At 35.2% G+C, this 21,496-nt stretch overlaps 1 protein-coding gene across 4 annotated transcripts in view; it reads right to left on the reverse strand.

The window, feature by feature from the left end:
* Positions 1-1,269: 1,269 nt before the first annotated feature.
* LOC112048883 (serine-enriched protein) overlaps positions 1,270-21,496 on the reverse strand; it is a 41,380-nt gene continuing 21,153 nt past the window's right edge. For 2 of the 4 annotated variants that reach the window (XM_024086571.2, XM_052885420.1), the window contains exons 2-8: positions 14,915-15,108; positions 12,825-12,960; positions 10,792-10,909; positions 5,211-5,368; positions 4,252-4,383; positions 2,280-2,462; positions 1,270-1,439 (exon numbers count right to left, since the gene is read on the reverse strand). In XM_024086571.2, the coding sequence (XP_023942339.1) occupies positions 1,275-1,439; positions 2,280-2,462; positions 4,252-4,383; positions 5,211-5,368; positions 10,792-10,909; positions 12,825-12,960; positions 14,915-15,102 (1,080 nt within the window). In that variant the 5' untranslated portion in view covers positions 15,103-15,108 and the 3' untranslated portion in view covers positions 1,270-1,274. Of the gene's footprint in view, positions 1,440-2,279; positions 2,463-4,251; positions 4,384-5,210; positions 5,369-10,791; positions 10,910-12,824; positions 12,961-14,914; positions 15,109-19,150; positions 19,459-21,496 lie in introns of those variants that run through there. The other 2 variants (XM_052885419.1, XM_052885421.1) reach the window with 2 other exon arrangements.

Here is a 21,496-nt window from a genome sequence, read left to right on the forward strand (position 1 = left end):
TATCAAGGGCCCCAGAAATACGGACGCTTCTGCATCGAAAACAAGAAATTTACATCAATAAGCACATATTTATCCTCTACAAACAATATATCTCTGACAAACATCACGAGTACATTAAAAGGACCAGCCTATTAATTTCATAAGAATCCAAAAGTCAACAGTTGTTTATACTCGTTAAGATTTCTTTTATATCAATGATTTAAATCGTTAGATACATCTCCGCCTTTAGTGATATGATAACAACCACGAACGTGCAAGAATTCCTTATAATACTGTTATGGTGTTGAAGAGTATTTAAACGATTCCAATCTTTGTTTCAATGAACATCACCGTCCATGCCTATCTAAGCTATGCTAGCTTTGACTAGAATACGGAGAAAAGCGCGTATTTACCTCGAGTACTCCACCACCGGTCAGCAGCCGCGCTTAGAGGAGGTACTCTCATTGTTCTGGTCTATCGAATGATGTATTCGGTGTGCTTTCTACTTTTTTCATAACAATTTTGAAAGCGAAAGTGTGTTTAGGTGACACAGATGCCGGGCGCGGGGTGTCCGGTGAACGCGCCGGTGGTTCTGGAGGCATTTCCGAACGCGTCCGCGATCGTCTCGGTGGATTCCCTAGAACTGGAGCTGAAGCTGGTTCTTTGGGCCGCTGTGGCGATATACGACTCGGTGACAGATGCCCCGGAGATGGGTCTGGTGTTACAGGGGGTAGCATCAGCGGCGGAAGATTTGCGCAAGGTGAACCTCGGGAACCGCGTCGCTCTTTCAAAGTCATAGGAGAGGGAGTAGACGCCGGTGGCTCATCATCAGCCGCCGCAACTACCACAAGCGGCTCTGTCCTTACTTTTGGCTCTGTCGTGTCTGAAGTGATAGATCTTCTAAAATAATTGATACCATTCTCTATCTCCGCCAGCGCTCGTCTTACAAATGGAAAGCTTTCTGATACTTCTGATGTGGATTTCCTCACTGGAAATTCGGTTTCGCTGTCGCGTTTCTTTGGTCTACATCGCTCGAAAGTCGGGTCTCCTGAGGCTGCCACTGTCTCAGAAACCTGGCGCGTCAAAGCTGCATGTCTTACGGAGTCTGATTTGGATCGCGGTTCTCGTATTTTCGGAGTGGGAGAGCGTCGATCTCCAAACTTTTTGCTAGCAGCTCGCTTGATCGAGGAAAACAGACCTAGTTTTTCGGGGGGTTTGTCTGCTGGTGCAGGGGCAGGTGCAGTGGAGGGTCCGGGTACGGGGTCGGGCGCGGGACGGGGGATGTTCCCCTCGCGTTAGTTGTGCCGAGAGTCCGACGATGGCCCGTCGCTCGATCCGGTCGAGGAGAGAGTGGTGTTGGAGCCGTAGGGGTCGAGGGAGGACTGAACGGACATGGAGCGGCCGGCGCGCCGGATTCGCGCCGGGGAGAGTTTGCCTGGGTCTACGCTGGCCGGGTCTGCCTGCAACATTAGTGTTTTCAGCACTCCACTAAGTGTAGCTTAAAGGTAGGATATACAAATATGATTCAATTTATTTTAGTTTATCGTCATAATAGCGGGTTATTTATCGTTTTAAGCGAGCATGCAGATTATGGATATTATCTGACTAGCTAACGCCGCGCAGTTTCACCCGCGTGGTTCTCGTTACCGTAGGAAAACGGGGATAATATATAGTTATTCCATGAACCAAAAATGGTTCTTAGATGTCCCGATGTAGTTCATCAAAATAATTATCTATTTAAAATTACTAAATATTGTGAAATCACAAATATCACGATAAATGTAGCGTTTACTCGTACTAACTGTATTCCCAAAACCTTAGAGTGATTAATTAGTTACAATATTAAAACTACCTTGTATAAAGTATACCAATAATATTCTTATTTTTGTTGTTTGACTCCCTCCTTGGCAAAAAGGTTAAGAACCACTTTACTAGACTCGTATCAATATATATTATGTAGGTAAATAATGTAATATATGTAATAATTCATCCAGATAATAGAAAACACCTATGTTTATCACCACGTAAACGTTGTAAAAAAAATTCCACATGTGGGAATTGAACCTCAAAATAATTACAATCTATACCAATATTATAAAGCTCAAGAGTTTGTTTGTTTGTTTGCTTGAACGCGCTAATTTCAGGAACTACTGGTCCGATTTGAAAAATTCTTTCAGTGTTAGATAGCCCATTTGTCGAGGAAGGCTATAGGCTATATATTGTCCCTGTATTCCTACGGAAACGGTTACCACGCGGGTAAAACCGTGCGGCTTCAGCTTGTACAATAAAACGTTACGCACCTGATACGCCAGAGCATTCATGATAATGGAGTACGGCACCAAACCCAGAGGGTGCACTTCCCTCATCAAAACGTTAGCCGGAATCTTATGGAATTGTATATACTCCAGGAAGTTTCCAATCACTTCCTTGATGTTCATGTTGGGATTGGTATCGCAATACTTCTTGCCCCACATCAAGGCGGCCTGAAAATAGTAAAAAATAATATGATTATGTTTTACAATTGTTATGGGCGGCGATAAAAGAAACTCGAGGTTCACAAACACGCCACTTTGATAACACAACTCTTCGAATATAATCACAAAAATTTAACCCGCCTCATCCATGCCACGTTTTTATACCTTTCCAACGGAACAAACAACAAGAAAATAGTCAGACATCAATCTTTTATCTATACGGATATTAACATAACTTCATTTCTGAATTATGTCAATATACGTTTTTAAATCTATTTATTTATTTTAGTTTCGTTTTGAGAACAAACAATTACTCGAGATTATACGTCATGGTACCTACGTATATTGGCAACACTACAGTTATAACCAGGTTGTTTGTAACATATAATGTAGCATCTCCGTTAATACAAATGCCTTCTTATTTAATTTTCTAACACAATAGACTGATAATCACTTACGCAGAATATTTTAATTCGATTTACTAAGATGAGGTGTCGTGATAACTAACAAGCTATGATAGCCTCGTGGATATGACCTCTGCCTTCGATTCCCAGGGCGTAGGTTCGAGTCCGGGGCATGCACCTCCAACTTTTCAGTTATGTGCATTTTAAGAAATTAAATATCATGTGTCAAACAGTGAAGGGAAACATCGAGCGGAAATCTTAAACCCCGAGAATTTTCTTCACACGTTCGCTGCGGTACGAGGTCAATTGACCTCGTAAGTCTAGCTTCTTCAAGGGTTACGAGGTCAACGGACCTCGTACCACACCACATAAAGTTTGAGTATGAGGACAAAAAACGTACCAGAGTAAAGTACAGAAAAATCAGTGCCGCAGCGAACGTGTTAATCTTAATATATAAATACGAAAGGTCATTTCATCACGATACCTCGAAAACCGCTTCAAGTACGAAAATTTGGCAGGAATGTACTTTATATCCACTAGGAATGGATTTTGCGATAGGGCCGGATTGAAGAGGTTTAAGGGCCGAAGAAGTCGCGGGCGTCCGCTAGTTTTCTAGGTGTGTGAAGTCTACCAATATGCATTGGGCCAGCGAGGTGGACTATTAGCACAGTTTCATTCTGAGAGGAGATTCGTGCTCAAAAATGAGCCGAACGTGGTTGTTAATGATGAATGTCAGGCGACTTTTCTTGCAATCCAGTCCAGCTGTGTCTCTATATTATATGGTCTCTAAGATATAGCACACTATTATTCAATCTACCTTTCTCTCTTAAGTCTCATAATGGACTGAGAATCGGTATGGAGTGTAACTTTTTTCAAGATAGATGAAATCTACGTTTATTTTTATTCTTATTAGTCGTGCAATCTTGTCATAGTGGTTGTGGATGCTACGAGTACGATACGCGATGTTATATTTCTCCACTTTTGGCAGCAGGTTCTGGGCGCACTCGGCTATTGGGTTTTGTACTAGGTCCATCTATTAAGTAGAAAACCTCCCTCTGAACCTTTTAATTTTTCATCTATCTTCCTGACCCTGCACCACTTAACGCTCAATCAAGCACTAAATTCTGAAGATTTGGTCAAAGAAAGCCTGTCTTGTAAGTATTTATCCATGGTATAATTTCGCTTTTATAATATTAGTATTTTTTTTTATTCGTAAGTGACGATGCAATCTTAGATGAAAGCGGGGTAACTTGTTCGGAGTAGGAACAAAATCCACAACCCTTTCGGTTTCTACACGACGCTAAAATCGCTTGGCAGTACGTCTTTTCCGGTAGGGTGGTAACCAGCTACTGCAATCAGCCAAAATTATAACTATCACAATTTAATGAACCCACCTGAAACTTGGTGAACTCATCAGCTCTGAGCTCCTCCCTCGCTAGTATCAGACGAACAACGTGCTGAGGCAGCAGCGTGAATGAGCCAAGGTTCAACACATCGTTGCCATGTTCATCAACGAATTCAAGTACCTGGAATTGAGAAGAATTCATCAATAATGTCTAAATGTATTATTGACTCTCTTAGTCGCCAAGGGAAGCAGGTTGATCTCTCTCTCCTATGAAATAAAAAATGCTTGTTGGGTTGCTAAAGTTGATTGCAATAACAATCGCCGTAGAGGTATTGCTACTAAGTGTAAAGCTGTTAAGCTGCAAGCTCTGTATTCTAGGCTCAAGCTGCAGCGACAAAATTACAGGCGGGTCTTGAAGAAAGTATTGCTTCATTATAGGCGATAGATTTCCACATATCAGATAAGCTATTTGCTTGACACGTCAACTGCTATTATAAAAAAAAAACCCACCTGTTAGGCCCTCAGTCAATATTGCAAAATTAGAACCAGTTTGCCATAGATATTTTAATTGAGAAAGAGTACAACAGGCAGATAGCCCAGTGGATATGACCTGTGCCTTCGATTCCGGAGGGTGTGGGTTCGAATCCGGTACGGGGCATGCACCTCCAATTTTTCAGTTGTGTGTATTTTAAGAAATTAAATATCACGTGTCTTAAACGGCGAAGGAAAACATCGTGAGGAATATGCATACCAGAGAATTATCTTAATTCTCTGCGTGTGTGAAGTCTGCCAATCCGCATTGGGCCAGCGTGGTGGATTATTGGCCTTACCCCTCTCATTCTGAGAGGAGACTCGAGCTCAGCAGCGAGCCGAATATGGGTCGATGACGACAACAGGCAGCTTAAGCTAAGTTATCCTAATAACTTTTTCATTCAACAAAAAAAAAACTGTTCTACGCCGGTTCATTTATACTACTAACATACTAATAAGATAATACAAAATTCTTACTTTTTGCACCAACGACTTAGTGCATTTGTATTGAATGTATCGCTCGGCAGATGCGAGTAGCGCGCAGACGGTGTCCACAGTGATGCAGCATTGTACGAAGCCCGCGCAAGCGCGTCGCAGCTCATCCAAACCGTAGTAATCGGCAGCGTTCATGACTCCTGGAAAACCATTGAAACCGATCCTCATTCATTTATCATATTTTAACGACCCACTACATGACTAGACCTCCCTCCTTACAGGAGAAGGGATAGGACCCATCAAGATTTTCCATTGCGGGTCCAAGAAAAACTCAGTATCTCATGGCCCGATCCAGGATTCGAACCCATCGGCTAAAAAAACAAATCCATTAATCTAATACAATATTTTAAAAAAAACTTTACTTAAAAAATATTTATTTTAATGTAAGATTGTTGTGTTGTAGGGGGTAAGTATTTTTCAATGTCTACTTTCAAGTTTGTCTTTCTTTAATAATATTACAAAGAGGAAATATTTGATTGTTTGTTTGTCTGTCAGCATTAAATTAAGTTAAATTAAGTTTCTTTTGTTCCTTGTTTTGCATTTAACTGTTTAAATTTTCTTTTTTAGTGAGTTTTGAGTGCATTTGTCATAGATGTACGTATAAGTGAATTGAGATATTTTTATTATCTATTTGTGCATATGTATGTTGTAAATGTATGTAAATAAATAGATAGATAGAAATAATTTATTTGTCAACACAACACAACTAATAACTTACAACTAATACATTTAAATCTTAAAATTAATTAATGACAATACTAGTAAATGTGTTGTGCCAATAAAATGGACCTGACTTAGCTTATATTATTGTGAGTACATCAGTACCCACAACGCTGATATTCTGTCAGACCCTTATGAGGGAAGGATTAAATTAGTTAATAATTATATCGCTAATAACGAAAAGCTTCGACCAACACCTTAAGAAGCTTTCGCTTAACTGTTGGATCAAGAGTCGGATACAAAAGGCAGTGATTCTTGAGACGGCGCGTATTGTGAGGAGGTTCCTCACTCTGGAGCCCTGACCACCGATTGCTTGGGCACTCAAATGTCCCGCAGCGGGAGGGTTGAATTTTTTTTATAAGTTTTTAATAGTGTTTTGTATATTTTATGTAAAACATTGTTAAAAATTAAAAAAAAGGAGAAATAAATAAATGAGAGACAAAATAATATCACTAATAAAATACAGTTAAGAAGTGTAATCTTAGAAGAAAGAAAAAGGAAGTTGAATGAGAAAGATAGTCCCAAAAGAATAATTAAGAAAAACGATAAGTAAAATAAATTCTTCTTTATTAATTAATTATGGAATTGTCACACAGTCTGCCTTTTGACAATCTAACAATCGATATAATAAATATAGATTTTATCTCTCGAATAGGTGGGGGAATGTTGTTCAAACACTTCGTGGCAAGATATTTAAAACTGCCACGAAATGCTGCAAATAAATAAAAATAAAATGCACATAATCCTATAACATCGGATGTCCATAGGTTAAGTCGACGGTCGACGACATACAAAGTTAATTAGATACAAAACAAAGTCTCTAGTTTCTCCAGCGGTGCAATGAGGTTGCAAGCCTCTAAACTAATTAGTGCTCAAAGGCGGTACTAAAGGAACAGCCTTTTGATGTTAATTAGAAACAGGAACTTGTAAGTGCACTTTGTAATACACTTATATATAATATATTATTCTGTATAGGATGTGTTCTACTTAATAAGGAAATATGGAGAAAGGAGATGGTCCATTTCAGGTCCACTCCTGTACCCCGTATCATTAAAATTTAAAAATACAAGCATTTTATTAAAATCTAAATAAGTGAATAAATCTAACTAAATAAAAATAAATAAATAAAACCCAAGTTTTCGAGTTAAAACAAGATGGCATTTGTGTAAAAAAATGAGCATTTACTAATTTCATTAATTTTAATTAACAATTCAAGGAAAATTATGAAGCGGAAACAATTTGAGGAATGAGAAAAGTAATTTAAATAACTTCCATAAATAATTCATTAGATGTAAATCTCTTCGGAAACTCTTCTAAAGTGGATCTTGAACAAGAGCGTTCAACTTTTTTAATAATCTCTTTAAATCGGATACTTTTGAAAGACGGAGATTTCCTTTAAATCTGAGTTCGGAAAACTGAAATATACAAAAATCTTATCGTCTATCTAAAATAAGTTGTAACCGTTCTAGTTACCTGGATATCCCAAATAGCTGAAAAAAGGCCCCCCTTTTTACTAAGGCGGCCCCCTGACTTTTCAGTTTTTTGAAATCACAAGCTCTTTGTGAGTTGAACTGGCAATAATTTACCTGCAGTTGTCAGAAGGTTTCGGATAACATACCTCTCTACCTATAATCACAATTGTGATCAAAAGCAAAAGCATTTAAATAGTGAATATCTCACATGACTCAAGAATTACTAACAATTAGCTGATTGGTAATTTTCGTATAGGTATGTCCACCAACATGCGTCAAAATTGGCAAACTGAGTGGTAGGGCTTCGTAATTTAATTCGTTTCCATTGGTAATAAAAAAGTAGGTACCTACCCTCAATTTCAGTGAAAGCTTCAATCTCTCTCAAAATAAATCTCAATGATTATTATTATTGTTAAACCATAAAACGTCTTACCCTTAAAGTGTGATAATATTTTATTAGTATTTCGGGGTTTATTACCCTTCTATCGGAAAAACATAAAACCAATTTTACGAACGCCGTTATGCATGAGGTCTACTCTCCACTTCGGTTTGGTGTCCCCTAACGTTATTTACCTTTTGCTCTGTTACATTTTATGGGTGTATACTATAAACACCGAAACTGCGTCTGCTTATTAAATTGATTTTTCTTTAACAAAATTTCTAAATCAACTTTTTTATATCTTTGACTTAGATCTAATGTGAAATGAATAATGAAGAGAGTTTTAAGAATAAAACCAGACCATATTGAGCCCTGCACTTTACAAAATAAAAAAAATTACATCCATAGCACGCATCTTTCTTATTTCTCATCATCTTAGTTGAATCCGTTTCCACCAGTGCTAAGCCATTTGCACCAATGAATATGATTGGCTGATATCAAACGCATGTAGCACGTCAACTCTGGAGGAAAAGAACCCTAAAACTGATGTAATTATTGATGAAAATGTACCCTCATCTGTTATTTATTTGAGATATGAAATAAATGATAGAAAATATTGACATTGCAAAGAGGTTGCCTAGTGAATATACATATTATAATCAATTATAAAATCTAGGCTCAGAAATATATGAAAAATGTCCATTCAGACCACCAAATACGTGAAAAATAACTACACGATTTCACTGAAAAAAAATGTATGATAGAGTATCTAATCAGACGTAAAAATTAAACATAACGTTACATTTATGAAGGCGTCTGTAGGAGTGTAGTAAATAGTTTAATTATATAAATTCTACTCAATTTAAAAATTATAACTCGATAAAATTGGATCAGTTTGCAGAGCTAGTATTATTTAATAGATTATCCGCACGTTTAATAAACTTAGTTACTGGACTGGACGGCACTTAAAATGGATTAAGAATCTTATTTACATTCTAACTGAGTGATTTAACTCGATTTATTAGAAGTAAACCTTTTATGTCTTTTATATGTATTAACTAAATTGTTTTATTAAATCTATTAGTTGGTATTATTCAAGTAAATGGTGTGTTTTCTTCAAAGACTACACAATATGAGCTATATAGAACGTAATCAAAAAAGCATTTTTGAATGGTTTATTTAAACAATTGGCGTAATTAATAGTTTAAAAAAAAAATTTAATAAACAATAATTGACCTTCGACAAAAGGGAGCTAAAACCCTCCTTGTTTTTGTCTAGAGTGACATAGTTGTCGAATATAGCACGATAAACACAATAAACAATTAATGTGTCAAAAATTAGCAATTATGATTTTTATAATAATTAAATACATAACTAATCAATTTCCCCCAAACTGCCTTCAAAGTTAAACAGCCTACTACCTAATGGAAAATTCAACTAAACTTTGTCAAACTTAACCTCTAGTCTCAACTTTGATTGAAAATTTAACGCTTTAGACTGTGGATGTTAATTGGAAACGTTATGGACAGAGAGCCTGTGGTAGCTGGACATACCTCAATTTAGGAATGCTGAAAGTTTGTCATAGATAAGTACGGTAGCCAATGGGGATGATGACTAGGTTTGAATATATTGATTTTTATAATACATTCGGGTAAATAAGGTCAATGTTAACTAATTTATACATAAAAAGTAAAGATTGCTGGATATTTGCAAAATAAATATAATTATTAATTTCCAAAATCTATTAAAAATCTTTTATGGTAATTAGATGAAAATTCATACACTTTTTAGCTTCCTTACATGAAATGTGACATTTTTCAACATTTGAACTATAAACAAACGCACAAATAACAAAGATATTAGTAATTTTATTTGAACGCCTACGAACGAATAGCATACTAATTTATATACAATTTCAAAAACTGTCATCATCCCGATTATGGAGTATAGACTATGGTGGCTTTGAACGATTTCAAGGGTCCCCCACATAATTGACCATAAAAGTATAGAGTTATATATTAATTATCATTATCTCACGATAGGCTGACGTTTCAAAAGTTCTTGTAAACTGAGCCTTATTGAAATTAATGAATTTTGATCTTGATTTTGACTATGTCGCAGGCTCTCGGGCTATTATTAGGAAATTTAATTTTCCAGAGGTTGTAAGCCAATTTGATGACATCAATAACTTCTATCGCACCCTGCAGCCCACCCTTTATATTAAAAGGAAAATTGAATGTTCGCTTCCATTTTTTACCGTCGATAGAAATGACCGGTCGTGAAGTAATTCAGTTTTACCTTTGATGTTTAAATTGAATGTCGGTACCAGACATTTATATTGTAATATGTATAGATAAATTGACATAATCACTATCTCACGAAACGGCTTTAATAAATACGTCACTGGCTTGGCACCGCCTTCAAAGTCAATGGTAGCACATATGATGTTGTTTTTCGCTTTTTAGTTTATTTGTGTGATTTAAAAGTCGGTTAAATTTTTTTGTTAAAAAGATTTTATTTATTAAATTCAATATAAAACTAGTCAGTTATTAAAACAATTACGCGCTATGCCGAGTACTATAGAAATAATTTAAAATTTTTAACATAATACAAATAAATACTTAATTCTATTTTCTTGATTTTCATCTGTTTATTATGTACAAATCGAATTTATATTAATAGGGCAAATTAAGCAGACTGAGTACCTCCACCCAAGTATAAACTCTTAATGTGGTAGGTACGTTTAGGACGATTGAGTAAATCCGTATTTAGTGTCATGGTTTTCCGTATGATTGACATTAAAATATAATCAATCGAATACTTGTGGGAGGTAGCGTGGCTGGTTGGAGGCTTCGGCCGTGGCTAGTTACCACCCTACTGACAAAGAAGTACCACCAAGCGATTTAGCGTTAGCGTAGATTGCATCATCACTTACCATCAGGTGAGATTGTAGTCAAGGGCTAACTTGTAGAGAATAAAAAAAAAAACTTACCTAACAGTGTCCGAGGCTGCAAAGTCACACACCCGGTGTGTATGTACTCGATGAGTTGACGGAACACATCGGGTTCGAACTCTTCGATGATCAGAGTCTGATGTTGTTGGGAAGATGGCTGTCGCAAAAACAAATAAATTATTATTTGACACACACACAGAATATTTAGTCAATCTTATAGAAGCAACTGACACATTAGTAGAATATTATAAGATACCCAAAAGGCTGAAAATCGAAATACGTTACATACCTTAATTAAATAAAAAAAAGTGTTTTAATTTTGTTATAGTATATAAAAGCATGTTAGAAGTGTTGTGTTGTGTACATTGTACAAGTTATTATATAGTCAATGCTTGCATTTTAAATTTAAAAAGCATTTTTTTTTCAATGCAAATTTCAAATAATAATGAAGCACAGTGAAAAAGACATGCTTTGTGCCAAAGTGTTTTTATAGAAATTGAAGTTTGAGAAATTTCTAAATATAGTATTAAAATTCTTATAGTAATGTATATAAGTCTCGTCATAAATGAGACAAAGAATCAACGACACCATGCAAAAATATATTTACAATAATCTGTAGTGTACAAAATACAAATTATTAGATAGATAAAAATGTATGTTATAATACAATTGAATTAAATTCACAACTACGCTAAGACGATTGTAATAAGTGAAAATTTGTAGAACACAAACATCAATTAATAATTCAACTTATTTCAAAAATCTCCTACGACACCGTCAATTTTGATTTACCTCTTGTATTGGAGCCAATTGTTGCGCGAAACTTGACCTCTGCATTGGACATAGTAAAAATGGTTTCGTTAAAATTCATAATAGGGATGATGACAGTTTTTTAAATTGTATATAAATTAAGAGTATACTAATAGCAAAGCAATTTTGTAACAGTAACAGGGTATCTGCGATCATTACTTTCGGAGCTACAGGGATTTAAAGGGTCAGATTTGCGGCGCTGCCGCGGATCCCTGAAAAACGCTCCATACAAAATGGCACGATTTAGTGACGTCGTTGGCTCGCTGATCGTTAGGTTTGTATGGGTGTTCAAACAAAATTACTAATATCGTTGTTATTTGTGCGTTGAAAAAAGTTCATTTATTGAAAAATGTCACATTTAATGTAAGGAAGCTAAAACTGTATGAATTTTCATCTAATTACGATAAAAAAACTTAATAGATTTTAAAATTTTATAATCTTATTTATTTTGCATATATCCAGACAATCTTTGCTTTTTTTGTATAAATCAGTTAACATTGACCTTATTTACCCGAATGTATTATAAAAATCAATATATTCAAACCTAGTCATCATCCCCATTTTGTGCGGCGTACTCCTATTAGTGATCACAATTTGGTTAGTTTACCTTATATTACATTCGTTTGTATATAATTTGGTAAACAGTAAATAAGTGTAAAATACAGCGTCAATTACTTGAAACAATGATTACAATTGAAGCCTCAATAGCTCAACGGTAAGAGCGATTTTCAACCTTAACGGTAGGTTCCATCCCCGTCTAGTTGGTCTATTGTCGTACCCACTCCTAATACAGTCTTTCCCGACTAGTTGGAGTGGAATGGGAATATTGGTCATATTTAAAAGATATGGCAAATATTCTTTTTTTTTTAAAGAATACTGTTACTTTATTTAAGTTACTTTTATGTAAGGACAGGTACATGAATATAATAGAAAACGTGTCTATATTATGTAGCATAAAATTATTATTTGTACAATATTAAAAACTATTTTTTATTTAATATAATGCTTTAATGGTTTTTTGTTTTTTTTTCTAAAAACACGTTACAGAAGTAGGTATATTTTTTGCTCCTTCTTTTAGACTTTTCATCAATTTAGGTTATAGCAAAATATATTCGTGAAGTTTTAACCTTAATGATCTAACTATGCATATCATCATATCATGTTATTTTTAAAAAAATTGTATTTGTGCGAGTTTCTTTGCGATTTATTTAAGTTGTTTATGTTGTTGTTTAAAGTAAATGATGCGTTCAATAGAAACATACCTGTTGTGCCGCATTTTGCAGATTTAGCAGAGGCTCCGATGAACGTTTCAAGAATAAACGTAACTTGTTTTCTCGTGGCGCTGGCTCTTTCTTTCTTTGCGGGCTTGGGGCTTGATAAAGCATCTTTTGGAATACCCTGTACAAGACAGATTGAAAGTCAAATTCATTTTTAAATTTCAAATTAAATCTTTTAATTTAAGACTTACTTTATTAACAATTTTGAAAAGTCTAGTTGTTTTAGTGACTCTATCAACACGTAGGAATTCAGATTTTATTATAATTGATCGCTGATAATGGAACCTTAAAATTTTAAAATTGATGTAGTACTTTGCTACAAAAAAAAACAGAAAATTTTATTTTTAACCCCCGACGCAATAATAGGGGTATTATAAGTATGACGTGGCTGTCTGTCAGTCTGTTGGTAACACCAAAGCTACCGAACAGATGAAGCGGTTCCTTTTTTTTTTGTATTAAAGGTGACTTCTCGTATGTGCGAGTGTTTGACGAAAATCGGTTGAGCCGTTTAAAAATTGTGGGGGTGAAAGTGAGGAAGAATAACCGAATGTTTACAAATATACTAGAGTGGGGTCTCAAATGAAAGCGTACTGAAAAACAATTTCGACAGTGTAAGTACTTTCATGACATTCGGGGGTTTTTCAAAAGTTTCAATTTTATGTTATTAAGGCATGACATGGGGGTAGATAATGCGATAATATTAATTAGCCAGACAGCCCTTATAAATTTAATTAATCTTAGAAACTCTTGATAAGATTTACAATAAGGCTCAGACACCAGTAGGTAAACATGAAGTTTCATGTTTCAAAATCGTTGTGAGGGTTTAATTGCTAACAGCAGACGTAAGTAAATATTGGATGTTAAATAAGCCCTTATAATTCATGTAGATTTAGGATTTAATAAATTTAGAGGTTGAAGAAGACATTTCGGAAAATTGGTTTGTGGTGTAACACCTCCTTAAAAATATTTAATCATTATCAATAACATCTGACAGTAATTATTGCAAATTTCAACATTGCCACCATAACCCATACATTTTAATTTGGGCAGTGTGTATAAGTGATATTATAAAGGCGAAATTTTGTGTACGTTTGTTCTTCCTTTACGCTGCGGCTGTTGAAGCGATTTGGCTGAAATTTGGAATGGAAATAGATTTTACTTTGGATTAACACCTGGAAAACTTTTCATCCTGGAAAATTCCATGGTTCCCTGCTTGTGAAAGACTAAATTCGCGAAATCGCAGGTGTCCGCTAATAGGCTAATAATGATGATAATGAAACTAAATAATACTTTAAAAAAAATAGTAAAATATGTTGCTGAAATGTATAAGAAACATAAAAGACGGTAAAAAGTTACATAGCCGTGCCGTGATAGCCCAGTGGATATGACCTCTGCCTCCGATTCTGGAGGGTGTGGGTTCGAATCCGGTCCGGGGCATGCACCTCCAACTTTTTAGTTGTGTGCATTTTAAGAAATTAAATGTTACGTGTCTTAATCGGTGAAGGAAAACATAGTGAGGAAACCTGCATACCAGAGAATTATCTTAATTCTCTGAGTGTGTGTGAAGTCTGCCAATCCGCATTGGGCCAGCGTGGTGGACTATTGGCCTTACCCCTTTCATTCTGAGAGGAGACTCGAGCTCAGTAGTGAGCCGATGGGTTGATGACGATGAAAAAGTTACATAAAAACATAAATGTAGACAGCAGGTGAAAATACATTTGAATAAAAAGATTCGCAAACCAAATACTTTCACAACACAAATACGCAAAGCCTCAGCTGGAAAAAGCTTCAACCACTTAACTAAAAGGATTTTAAGTACATTTTACGCACTTGATGTGGTTACGTATGTACATTCTACAGACCGTTTATGGTCTTTGTGTCGAAAATTTGGTATCGTTTTTTATAAAAAAGCTAAATATAAAAGCACTGTTATTCTATTAAATGAGTTCAAACTTCGTAGCCATTTTGTAAGCGCTTAACTTATTTTAGTTTACCTTTAGTATTTTTTTTAATTATTAGACTTTTTGCGAATTGCAGCTTATTTTTCCTATGATAAAAAAAATTGATGATCATACCTGCTCCGAGCCGCCAGAACAGCCTTGACGGCGCAAACGGGCTCCCTCGTGTCACCCACAAGGAACGTGACGTCACACAGCTCCGGCATAGACGCGAGGAACTTCATGTCTTCAGCAAGTCCTGACTTGTTCTCGAATGTGCTGAGGTCAGGCTCCGCCTCCATTGCCACGAGAGCTCCACTTCGCATTGACGACTGAAAACAATGATCTGTTGTTAATACTATATACTATAGATATGTTACGTGCTAACAAAGTCATCGCAAAAAGTAATCCGAATTTAGCTTGTCCACTGAGTGCACACATGCACAATTTTGTGTTTGATTCCATTATATATTTATGTATATTACAGTTTTTACATTTCCTGAACACATATATCGACATTGTATACAAAATTTAGGTATTATTTGTTTAAATATCTTTCGTTGTTTACTATGTGACTTAATGAAATGCGGTCAATTAGCCGCTTTTGCCACGAGGCGAACCCCTTAGTTTTGACGCGCTAGTGACACAACTTTTTCATATCTAGCTTTTTAAGCTTTACATTAACTGGTAATCAATAAAACCTGTCTGTAAATTTCTTGACGACTTTGTTATTTTGTCTAGGGTTTATATTACAATGTCTTTCAACGATCTATTTAATTATAAAAAGTAATTGAATGTATAGGCTGAGAAAATTCTGAATATAATGTATACGTTTTTTAATGAATTGGATTTATAAATAACAACCACTAATTTAGCAAGTAATCTGAGAATAAACAAAATTGATTCAAGAACCAAGATCAAATTCAAACTTTCATTATCTTCCAAAAATAAAACAAAATCTTCTTAAAGCGATATTGAATTTTACCTAAAACTTCTCCATTACCTTTGCGAATCCAATTTCGGTAAAGGCAATTTTTCACATAAAATACGAGAAGTGTCAATCGTCACTTCGTCATTGGACCCTGTAATTGGATCTCACGTCGACCCTATTCCGAGGGTAAAGTAATTGCCTAGAAAAGTCGTTATTCCGATCAAATAGGTACTCCACGTGGTGTTACACCCTTTTCTTGCAGATAGACGCTAAACAAACCGGTTACAATCATTAATATCTGATATTTCGAGTCAAATATTATCACCAATGATGTTAAATACTGTTAGACGTGTTACCAGGTTATGAAAAATGAGGCGCTCAAAAGAGGAAATTTCCACATCTCAATAACAGTCAACAACGAACATTATTTAAACAAATGATACCTAAATATCGTCTATAATGTCGAGTTTAGTATGAAATTATCATTGATTATCACCCTTAAACCGTCAACCCGCTTTGAAATTGTGAGTCTTACCTTCAACTACCCTCTCCTATAATAATCAAAGTCAAAGTCATTTATTTCAGTTAGGCTTAGTTTACAAGCACTTTTGAAACTTTTTAATAAGACTATTCCAATAGCTTGCGTTTAATAAGAGAGATCGAGTTGATAATGATGGTGGCTTACTTTTTCTTATAGATATATTTTTTTAATATTTTGCTATATCGTAATTAAATGTGAACGATATTCCCAGTCCCTTCTAACTAGTCGGAAAAGACTATATTAGGAGTGGGTACGACAATAGACCAACGGTGCGGGGATCGAACCACCACACCTCGGTGATGAATTCGACCGCACTTACCGTTGAGCTATTGGGGCTCTACTATCACCCATTCACTCCGTGAGCGACAAGAATGTCATCAATGTACTGTCGTAAACGACATTGGCAAAAAAATGTAAAACGCTGGGTATCTTTTGGACACCACAGCTCTTCTTTTTTAGTATCCACAACAGCCAGCAAAAATACTAACAAGTTTTTCCAAAATCCATATACCCTAGAATCGAACGTTTCACCATACTATACATTCTTAACATTTATTTACTTGCAGTCGGGTAGAAACAGAGAGGAAGGGTTGTGTTTTATTAAATAAAATAAACTAAAGGGCATTCCAGCCTAAATACCAATAACAACATGCGATATAGGTACCATTGAATAGGATTTTTTATGTACTTTAATTAATAATAAGGTCAAAAGCTCCTAATTACTGTGTGGAAAAAGTTATGGATCAAAAAGAACAACAATATTTTTCATTAAAACGACTCAAAATGGTATAACAAGTTTTACGTCCTAACTCGGTTACTGGCAAAAAATATCAACCTGTTCAATATAAAAAGTATTATTTCTATTTTTTTTTTATAAAAATACCTATATCCAAAATAGTAGTTTCAGTCGTAACTTGTATGCACGATTTATTTTTCTTTAAGAGTGTGCAATATGTAATTTGGTGGTTACAAATGGTTCTGGATCTCAGATTCTGGAAAAGTTAGGAGCCTGATATTTGGGTAAATGATATTTCAAAGTGTAAGCTTCGTTATGACTATACAAAATATACAATTTGTAAAACTTTTCTCGATAGTTTATTTTTTTGAAAAATACATGTTTTGCTCACATTTTGCTTTCAATCTCAGGAAAAGCAAACTTATTTTCTTAAATTTTTGTTGTATATAGACAATTAAGTATATATCTTGAACATGGCCATTTTGTTTTTCGTTATGTTGTTTAATTTACTTGCAATTAGTTAAAAATGGTTTTGGCGCTCACGTCACAAAATTTGCGTCGCGCGTCAATCGCTCCGTGCTTTTCGTGAAAGTCATAATTCGGCGTCTCGTTTGCGCTTCGAATTTTATCCATATCGTACCGACGCGCTGCGCGCTCTTAAGGCGAGAGAAACATGTTCACCGACTTTATTTCATAGGGCACTCTTATATTTTTATGTAAATAAAGTATGACTTTATTTGCCATAACTTTTTTCACACAACACTCAGATACTTCCTGCAATAACAAAAGTTGAAGTATATAAAAAACATATCCAATATATCGCATGATATTGGTATTTAAACAGGCCGGCTCATACATTTTTGACGGTTCTCTTTTACTACAACTATTATAGAATCGAGGTATTTATGATAGAACTAAATTGAAGATCGTTTAAAATGTAAATTTATTTTAAATAGTCAAGTACTATAAAGTAAGGCTTACAGGTGTGAGAGGAATGTGAAATGAGAAATGAATCGAACAGAGTAAATTTACAATTCAATAATCACAAACGGGCCCCAGAGGTTTCAATCTAAATGGTAATTCAGTTGTAGAGCATTCGACTGTGGTAAAGGGGATAATTTCAGTTTGATACACTTTTAACAAATTTTACTTATAAATTGGATGTAATTTCAAATTAATTTTATTTTGCGAAAACTGAAAATTGCTTTTTGTAAAGGTAAATTAATGCTCAATCAAGGTCGCTTATACTATTTTTATTTGTCGGTATGAATTAGAACATAATATACAAAAAATATTATTTTTTGTATATTATGTACCATTTAATTATGCTTGTGGGGCTCAAAAAGTACGAAATATAAATAGCAATTCTGACTTAGTACTGCAATTACTTTATCATAACAGAATTAAATGGAATCGTGTACAGAATATTATGGCAAACACAATTAATTATTTACTTAAAGATTACCTACTTAATAATTGACGATAATCCACATAGTAATTTCGCTGTTTTAGGTAATATCATAACAAAAAAATAGTACAAGTATCTGCTGGCCTATTCGCTATTTTGCTCTTTATTATCAACCTGATAAAATAACCATCAAATCAATTGACAGAATGTCATCTACTGTGGGATATCCACCAGTAAGCTCCGGATGACAATTGTTACATAGAATCTCAATATCGTATATGTCAACTAGCCTACGTCAAACATAGTGAATTAGCCTGCTGGTGACAATCTAAAGGCTCTCCTAAACGTTTGTATCACTCCTCTAAGATAATGCTCATGTCATGAGTTGGGACATTAAACTCGACAACATTAAATTGCAAAGTATTTTCGCAAAGAACTTTTAAATTTTTATTATCATTTTTGTTATTAGCTGAATACAAAATATTGCTTGATTGTATAGCTTCATTATTTTTAAAAGTTAAGTACTTATTAAGTGTAGTTGTATATGTTTGTAGCATTAAGCAAGATCCTCATTAATTAATTTTTAACATGTTTGTAAAGTTTAACCTCTATTTATTAAAATAAAATCAAACTTTTAAATCTATCCATAAAAAATTGTAGGTATAACGAAATAAATTTAGAAATAGTTTGAAATTGTCTTAAAAGAATTATTTAAGGAAAATTCTAGGAAAATTTGTAGAAATAAAAGTAAAACTTACTTCATCTAAGCTAAAGTGTCTCGTTATCGTAATATCCATCTTGAATCACAAAAAAAAAATTACAGTAACTTTTCAAAAGTATAGATATTCTATGAAACACGACTTTGTAAAGCGACGGCCAAATAGCGACTGACAGAGGGAAATGAAAGGGATGCGTGTCTCCGTGTAAACTGGAAAAGCGTGTGGTCCAAGTTACGAGCGGAGCGAAACTTGAACAGACTAATGTATTTATAGATAATTTTATTGCTTATACTGTAACCTACATGAGGATTTATTTTATTTTAAAATCAGTGGTACAGTTTTATCCTGGTAATCAGTTTTATGATTGCACCGCCATTTCCGCGCGACCACGCAGTGTCCGTCGCGGGGAGCACCCCCACCCCGCAATGCCCTCGCGTTGATGTGGATATTACACGTTGTCTGGTTTGGATCTTTTACGGTAAACAATGGTATGCAATAAAAAAACATTTATTGCTTTCTTCCATGATATAATTCTGCTATTTCGAGCGGAGAAAAATCAATTAAAATTATTTCATTAATCAAATGTTTATAATTCTTCTTTTTATAAATGTCCGACGAAGTGCAACAACCGTTGTTGGCAACAACGTCTTAGCAGCAGCAGTGAGTAAATAGTAAGCTAAGTATTATAGACATAATATGAAGTTTTAAAGCATATTATATTATGTTATTCAGATTGACTGAGGAACTTATGTATAATTAATGAGCCATGATAGCCCAGTGGATATGACCTCTGCCTCCCATTCCAAAGGGTGTGGGTTCGAAACTGGTCCGGGGCATGCACCTCCAACTTTTCAGTTGTGTGCATTTTAAGAAATTAAATATCACGTGTCTCAATCGGTGAATGAATACATCGTGAGGGAACCTGCATGCCAGAGAATTATCTTAATTCTCTGCGTGTGTGAAGTCTGCCAATCCGCATTGGGCCAGCGTGGTGGACTATTGGCCTTACCCCGCTCATTCTTAGAGGAGACTCGAGCTCAGCAGTGAACCGAATATGGGTTGATAACGACGAGGAACTTATGTAAAACTTCATTGATTGACTTAAATGCCATGCTCGAAATGATGCGTGTAAGAAGGTAAAGTAGAATGATAAGCGTAAGAAGGGAAAGCAGAAGATTCTTCTACTTGACTCAGATTTTACGAGCAAAGTACCTACTAAATAAAATTAAGCTCCACAAAAAAGAAAAATATTTTTGTATCATAGTATCATCATAGTAGTACAACTTTATATTAAAAGGCACAGTAAAACGTGTACCAAAATAAATAAATTTTGCCAGCACGTTCCCGAGATGACGGGTGTTAATTAATTATTGTATAACGAACTTATGTCCTGACTCCAAACGGCGGCAAAATTTAATTAAATTCAAACGCCTGACACTTTTGACATGACACAAAGAAACCACAGGAACTGAAATGCAATGAATTCTCGACACACGTAGAGGGTGGTTAAAGGAAGTTGAATAATAGAGGGAGAGGGAAAAGCTATAAAACTTTTAAGTATAGCACTTAAAAAGTATTTTCTATGACAATGAAATTGATAAACACATCTACTCAGTACCAACTCAATGTTTATATATTTTTAATCCTTTACAAGTTATCCCTTGACTACAATCTCACCTGATGGTAAGTGATGATGGAATCTAATTATTATTAAGCCTCAATAGCTCAACGGCAAGAGCGGTGGTCCGACCGAGGGGTGGTGGTTCGATCACCGCACCGTTGGTCTATTGTCGTACCCACTCCTAAAACAGTCTTTCCCGACTAATTGGAGGGGAATAGGAATATTGGTCATATTTAAAAACAAAAGATATTGCAAATATTCTTTAAAAAAAAATCTAAAATGGAAGCTGGCTAACTTCTTAGGAGGAGGATGAAAATCCACACCCCTTTCAGTTTTTACACGACATCGTACCTTGTGGTAGGCCTTTTCCGGTAAGGTGGTAATTAGCCACGGCAGAAGCAGCCGGCAGCCAGACCTGGACCAATTAAGAAAACCTCAATCAGCCCAGCCGGGAATCGAACTCAGACTTCCGTCTTGTAAGTCCAACGCGCATACCACTGCACCACGGAGGCCGTCAATATAGTTCAACCCAAGCCAAATATTAGCGAGAACATTAGCGATTTGTGTAGCCATTTATTGCAATGATTCGGGTGCGTTGGACAAAAAATCAGGCACCTGCCGAACAGTTTTTCTGATGTACATCTTGCATGCAAGACATGCAAGAAATACATCCCACAACTCTGAAACCTGTTATAAATAAAATATAATATATGTTGGAATTTGGAGTCGCGAGATGAAAGAAAACATTTGACTCCTAAATGGAC

Source organism: Bicyclus anynana, chromosome 14 (genome assembly GCF_947172395.1).
Source record: "Bicyclus anynana chromosome 14, ilBicAnyn1.1, whole genome shotgun sequence".
Lineage (NCBI taxonomy): Eukaryota > Metazoa > Arthropoda > Insecta > Lepidoptera > Nymphalidae > Bicyclus > Bicyclus anynana.